Source organism: Arachis hypogaea, chromosome 5 (genome assembly GCF_003086295.3).
Source record: "Arachis hypogaea cultivar Tifrunner chromosome 5, arahy.Tifrunner.gnm2.J5K5, whole genome shotgun sequence".
Lineage (NCBI taxonomy): Eukaryota > Viridiplantae > Streptophyta > Magnoliopsida > Fabales > Fabaceae > Arachis > Arachis hypogaea.
In genome coordinates, this window is record NC_092040.1 from 25955494 (window position 1) to 25962711 (window position 7218).

At 24.7% G+C, this 7218-nt stretch overlaps 1 protein-coding gene across 1 annotated transcript; it reads right to left on the minus strand.

The window, feature by feature from the left end:
• Positions 1-2767: 2767 nt before the first annotated feature.
• Positions 2768-4491, minus strand: LOC112801009 (uncharacterized). The gene is made up of 3 exons (XM_025843493.3): positions 3966-4491; positions 3642-3850; positions 2768-3271 (listed from the first exon to the last, which is right to left on the minus strand). Exons 1-3 carry the CDS (start codon positions 4267-4269, stop codon positions 2864-2866), a joined length of 921 nt encoding a protein of 306 aa, XP_025699278.1. The 5' UTR covers positions 4270-4491; the 3' UTR covers positions 2768-2863.
• Between the last annotated feature and the right edge of the window lie 2727 nt (positions 4492-7218).

The following is a 7218-nucleotide window of genomic DNA, read 5'->3' on the forward strand; positions in this document are numbered from 1 at the left end:
AAAAAATGATCATAACATTTTATTGTTATATTAAAAAAATTTATAATCATATATATATTCGGATAAATGGCAGTATTAAGCTAACTTGCATGAGATTTTACATGATTAAACCGAACGGAAAAATGAGACATGAATCAACCAAAAGCATGTCTCTATATAATTCGAATCAACTCATTTCGAACTAAAAAGCTTGGTAATTCGAATCAAACCTTTTTGAATTAGTGAGAGAGTTTACAGTATTAATAGTTCGAATCGAACTGATTTGAATCATGCATGGAAAAGTTCGAATCAACCTGATTCGAATTATGCATAGAGAGTTTGAATTTAGCTGATTCGAATTAGTGTTTGAGGAATTCGAATTATAATTCGAATGAGTCTTTTCGATTTACTGGCAAATTGAGTTCTATTTATAAATAAAATTTAGACTATTAAATTTAATGCAAAATCAACCTATATAAATATTAATAAAAATTTTGTAATAAAAAAGAGTACTTAACTTATCAATTTTTATATATTATTTTTAAGTTAATAAATAAATAAATATTAATTTTTATTATGATAATAAAAAATTATAACATACTAAAATAAGATACTAGAAAAAATACTATATAATATAAAAAAATATACTAAAAAAAGTATAAAACAAGATTATAACAAATTAATTTTAGTATAAAATTATCAAATATAAATTAATTTTAACTTATATTAGAACATTGAATTAAAAATAACATATAAAAATATACTTGTATTTATTAAATTTTAATAACATATAAAATTTTAACAACTTTTTAAATACTCCTTTTATAATAAGAGTGCATTTTTATATATTTTAAATACTTTATAAAAAGAATATTTAATAAAGTGTTGTGCATGTTTATCATACAAAAATAAAGTGTTGTGCCAATATAATAACATTATAACTTTTAAATCAATTTTTTTTAGGATTTTAGATTAAAAGCAGCACGTGAAAAAGCATTATTGATATTCTAAAGGCAGCTTAATTAAAAGAATTTTATGTACATAATTAGGATAACTTTTTTTTAATATTGGTCAAAAATGTATGTTACACTAGGTTATTTGATTTCAGATAAGTTTTACTCTACTATAATTTTTTTTTTACTTCTAAAATATTTTATAAATTAATTTTAAAGAAAACATCATTGACGTTTTCATTAAAAACTTAGTTGTACACGTTACAAAATAAATAACTACAATAAAAAATTTTAAAAATTATAACAATATATAAAAATTTTTTATTATAATTATTTATTTTGTAATGAGTACAACTAAAATTTTAATAACAATTTTTAAATTAAACATTGTTATGATGAGTACTATAAAAATTTGCAATATACTCTTTTACTAACTTATCACATAATAAAAAATTTTTAAACTTTATAAAATACAATTTTTTTATAGACTCGTATTATCGAATTAATTGAATTCGATTTAGCATTGCCTCCATATAAATATAATTGTTGTGTATTAAAATAATTGGAAGTCAGATATATAATTCGAAGGACTCATATTCGAACTACACTTTAAATTACTTTCCTCATAATTGGAATATGTGTGATTAAAACTACCTAAATCAACCTACATAAGTAATTTAAACCTGGTTAATTCGAACTATTTATGACTTAATACATGCATAATTTGAATTACACTTCTTTATTAATTCGAATTGATGTGATTCGAATTACTCTTAATTTCCTAATTTGAATTAGCTTAATTTACATTTTTTACTTTGATTTGTCCTATATATTCGTAATTTTGTCTTCATCAAAATTTTTTTTGATAAGCAAATTTTCTTCATCAATTTTAATATATATAACAAATGTTTATTTCTTCTCCTTCTTATGGTCAATCTTTTGGAAAAAAATATATTTTTATTTTTTTAAAATATTTTTTTAACAGATAATTATTTTATATTTAAATAAATTTTTTTAAAAATATTTTCAAATATTAAAAATATCTTTTATTTTTATTTTTTAAATAAAATATTATTAATTTTTAAAAAATAATAAATAATTTATTTGTATTTAATAAAAATATTTTTAAAAAATATATATCTAAATAAATTTTAAATTCAATAAAAGTATTTTATTAAAAAATTACTTTTTTACTAAAAAAAAAATAATCCAACCTAGCAATTAATTGATTTTTCAGCTGAAATTGAAAACGACAATTTAAGTATAGGAAAAACAAGTCCCGCGGAGACATGAATGATTTTTGTAGACATAAGGTTCTAAAGAATGTAATAATAAGAAAAAGGCAATCTGATTCATTACTAAAAAAATACAAGGAAAAAAATGTAACAAAGACATGCGTGTATGAATGGACACCACGAGCATAATATATATTCTCCTCCACTTTGAATAATTTAATCTAATATAATATTATATAATATTTTTGAGACCCACTAAGTTGCAACGAAAACAGACCAATAGTATAACCCGAGTACCTGGTGCTCTGTCATCTCAATTCTCAAAGTCACACTCCCACACACAATAGAAACAAGAATTTCCCAATAGCCACCAAATATGACAACTCATCCTCTCTGTCTCTCTTCCTTGTTCTCATCCAACTTCTATATATTAAAACAACGATTAAATTTCTTAATATCCCAAACACACCCTAACCATTCTTGTCCTAATAATAATAATAGTTATATTTATAACCATATAATTAACCTATCTTATAGTCTCGTCTAATTAATTAATTAATTATCTTCAAAGCAATTCTTTTACTTGATACAGTGATACTATTTTGTTTCATCATTTTTCAATTAGGTCTGTATTTTCACTTTCCATAGCTAACGATAATTTACAAACTTAAATTAAATTAAGACAATATATACTATTCAAGCAACACTAATTATGCTATCTCCACCACCATTGAAATTTCCTGCTTGAAAAGACGACGTGGATGACGAGGATGGCGAGGAGCGATCATTATTTTCGTCTGGGGACTGATTCCGGAATTGCTGCGGCCCTAAGTTAAGAACAAATGGTGGAGGTCGAAATTCTGTATTCAGAGTTATTTTCTCTTTCAGGTTCAAATTAGCCATCTTAGAAGATGGTGGCACAGGCAAAATAGGCGTTGGCCTTATTGGTTTAGCAGCTAATGGCAACATCACAGAAGATAAAGCCATGGGGAAAGTAGAGCTAGATAAGTTGTTGTAGTTTGATGACGAATATGTAGAGGGTGTGGGTGGCGCAACAGTTTCTTGCTGAACTTGCTCTTCCATCATGGCAGACGATTCCATCACCTTAATTTAGAATAAATAATGCCAAAAAAATTAGAATAAAAAATGAAATCAATAGATTTTAAAATAATAAAAAAAAAACGTTGCCTTTTATTAGTAACTCACGTTAATAGTTAAGTGAATAAAAACCTTTTTCTAACAAAATATTCAAAAACAGTTTTTTTTTTAATCCAACAAATAATAAGTTTCACGATTTGAAATCTTCGTAATCAAGTATTGTGCATTTAATAAAAAAGATTATATTGTTCATCAATAATAGTAATAATATTTATATCGTCGAGATATTTTTCATTTATTATGAAACCAGTTTCTGAAAATTAAATAATTTGTTACCATAAAGGCTAACAATTATAGCAAAGATTAGATTGAATACCGTATCAGTGGTGATATCAAACAGACTAGACCTTCTGCGGCGGCGGTTCTGATTGTGGCGGCGGAGGAAATATTTCTGTGCGTGACTAGCAACCTGAGTTGGAGTCCGAGTCTTCACAAAATTTCTAGAAATTCCTCTCCAGTCACCTTTTCCAACCTTGTGTAAACCCAACAAGAACAATTTGTGCTCCTCTTCAGTCCAAGGAACACCTAATAACAATCACAAAAGAAAACCATTAAAAGATTGAAAAATAATAATCAAAGCGAAACTAATAAACTAGCAAGAAATTAAGCACGTGTTTTTCTACTATTATTACTATTTTACCTCGTTTGCGCTCGCGGCTGCGGCCGGAGGCGTGAACGACGTCATCGGACACATAGCCGGCGTCAGCAACGATTGGATCCTGCGGTGGTTGTTGATCAAACTGTGACAAATTACCCATACTAGCACTTTTTCTGAATGACGATGAGGTCCCTTCGGTGGTGGTGAGTCTTACGCCGAAGAGCATGATGCCGTTCTCTCTTTGAGGGGTTCCGCCACCGGAGACCGATCCGGCAGCGAGAGAAGCGTCTGTGCATGTGCGGGAGTTGTGCCCGTTGTTTCCACACTGTGAGCACGTGCGAGACATGTGGATCTCTCTCAGCCCATACAAGAAACTGAAGAGAGATAATATAACTCTGACGAAGAGCTATTTGTGCATATAATGAGTGGGTTGAATCTTTAATGGAGAGAAAGAGAAAGAGTAGGAGGAGGTTTCGTTTATATAGGGAGAGAGAGTCCGAGACTCAAATGTGGGGTTTTGTGTTTGTTTATGGTTAGTGACAGGTCCAGATTCGGTAAATTTTAGCTCAATTAATTTTTTTTTAAAATAAATAATTTAAATAATAATATTTATATTAAAAATAATTTATAAATAAATTATTTTATATTTAAATTATTAATTTTTTTATTTTTTTATAAATATTTAAATAATTTTTTTAAAAATTATAATTTAATTTAAAAATTACACAAAATATTAATACTATTATTTTTATAAATTAAAAAAAAATAATTTTTAAAACGGGACCTTAGTGCTACCATACAATGAACTTGTTATTGGGGTAAGTGCAATTGTGTTTAGTATTTTTTTTAAAAAAACTCTAAACGCCCTTCGAGAGTTATTTTAGAAGACAACGAAATTTTTAATAAAAAAATATTTTATTTTATTTTAAATTTTTATTTTTATGAGACTGATTTATTTCTTATGTCAAAAAGTTAATATTTTATCTTTTTAGCATATAAATTAATTAATTTCATAAAAATAAAAATATGAGCCGAAAAAAATATTTTTTTGTTAAAAGTCTCGTTGTCCCTTCAAGAAAATTAGTAGGGATCGGGTTAAATATTCACTCTAATTTTTTTTACCAAAGTTAGAAAGACTCTAACCCGCAACCTTTTAGATGAGTATAAAAAGATTATGTTATTTGGATTATAATTCATTGGCCAATAGTATTTAGTGCTATTATTATTATTATTATTATTATTATTATTATTATTATTATTATTATTATTATTATTATTATTATATTAACTGGTTTTATAAATATTTAATCATTACTAAATATGATTTGATTATAATCAAAATCTAATTTCACCATAAAAAATAAAGAAGGATAAAAATAAAAACAAATATTATAATCAAATCAAATTATTTACAGTTGTACATTTTGAATAATATAATATATAATAAACTAAATATTTAAATAGCATAAAATTTTTTTTTTAGATTACTTAGTCTCCCAAATTTATTAGTATCAACTAATTTTGTCTTTATTCAATTTTCAAATTTTTTTTTACTTGTCTATTAGGAATTTTCTAGTTATATTTTAAACTTAACTCAGAGGTTAAATCCCAAAACTTTGAAATAACATTTTAAAATATATTAAGGGTTTGTTTGCATGCTGTTCTCGAAAAAAAAAAAATTTAAATGATATATTTTTTAAATATTTTTTATAAAAATAAAAGTATTTTATGTAAAAAAAATTTTTTATTTATCAATTATGTTTAGGTAAAATAAGATTAAAGTATTTTTTTATTCATTTATTATGTAAAAAATATTTTTTAAAAAAAACTTTTAAAAAAATATAAATTGTAACTTCTCAAAAAATATGTTTTTTTAATATTTTTTTAGTTTTTTACTTTTATTATTAGAAATTTGCCAAATACACTAAAAAATAAAAAATATATACTTTTTATTGAAAAAAAATCTTTTTTATTAATTTAATGACGTCCAAACAAACACTAAAATTTCTTACAAACGAATTCAATTTCTCAAAAATATAATTTTTTAGCAAAAATATTATTTATATACTAAAAATCAGCTAATTAAATCAAGCATAGCATATACAAATACATATATTTAAATACATATGTATATTTTATATTTCAACATATATTTTATATAAATAACTCATTTTTGTGTGTACACGACTTGAATCAAAACAAATATTTAAATTAGAAAAAGTTAGAAAAAATAATATAATATATAAAGATGAGAAACAAGAGATTCAATCCATTCTAAAGTGAGTGTGATGGATGAAAAACATAGAAACAAAAGCTTGTAAGCCATACAAATAATTACCGGGAATTTGAAAGGAGCACAACCCATAGGAAAACTCCCACAAATGAATGAAATAATGGAATTTGGATGGAAAATTGAGTACGGACAAATTTGGTTGATTTTGAAGTTTTTTGTGGATTAATTCGATTGAGTGAAATTTTAGAAGGCTAATTTGACTAACTAGTAAAATTTGAAAGATTATTATGACTATTTACTTTTTACATATACATAAAATATTAATTTATAGTTTTTGAAAATTACATTATATATAAATTAAGAAAATATTATTATTTAACTTGTATAAAATTGTATCAGTATAAATTATCTTTCTAATTTATAGTATGTTTGTGTTTTTTCAAAAAAAAAAAATCATTGGAATTGCTTTTTTATTCAATTAATTATGATGATGAATTTAAGTTTCTATCAATCATAAACCTTTTCCCTTTATTAAGAGAAAGTTCTTTCATGAAAATCTTGGTATTGGCTTTCATGCTACTTGCAAATGATCCTTGAAAAATTGGTCCATTTATCAATACACAATATATTCACAAAGCACTCTATACACATGTCCTAACTAGAATTTTTTAATTAAATAAAATAAATATTTTATTTACTGAATTAAATAATTTATAAAATAATTACTAAAATATGCCGCATTCTCTTATGACAGTGTAAACGAGTTATCTCGTTTATACTGTAAACAAGATAAGAGAGAACGAATGACATATCTCGTTTACAGATACAGTAAGACAAAATTTCAACAGTTATAAGAGGATGTGCAACTGTAAACGAGATACAGTAAGACAAAATTTCAACAGTTATAAGAAGATGTGCAATCTTTGATATTCTCCACATACATTTTATATCTTTTTTTCCTCCGTTTTTCTTCCAAAAAAAAGCAAAAATGTTCAGTAGTAACGGATATGTGGTTGTCTATGTGTATCCCAATTGTCGTATGAGAAACAGTGACAATAGAGT

Coding starts and splice junctions, on each gene's coding strand:
- LOC112801009 (XM_025843493.3), bottom strand. CDS start 4,269: ATGTCTCGCACGTGCTCACAGTGTGGAAACAACGGGCACAACTCCCGC. Junction 3,851..3,965: donor CAGCCGCGAGCGCAAACGAG/GTAAAATAGTAA, acceptor GATTGTTATTAG/GTGTTCCTTGGACTGAAGAG. Junction 3,272..3,641: donor TTGATATCACCACTGATACG/GTATTCAATCTA, acceptor TTCTAAATTAAG/GTGATGGAATCGTCTGCCAT.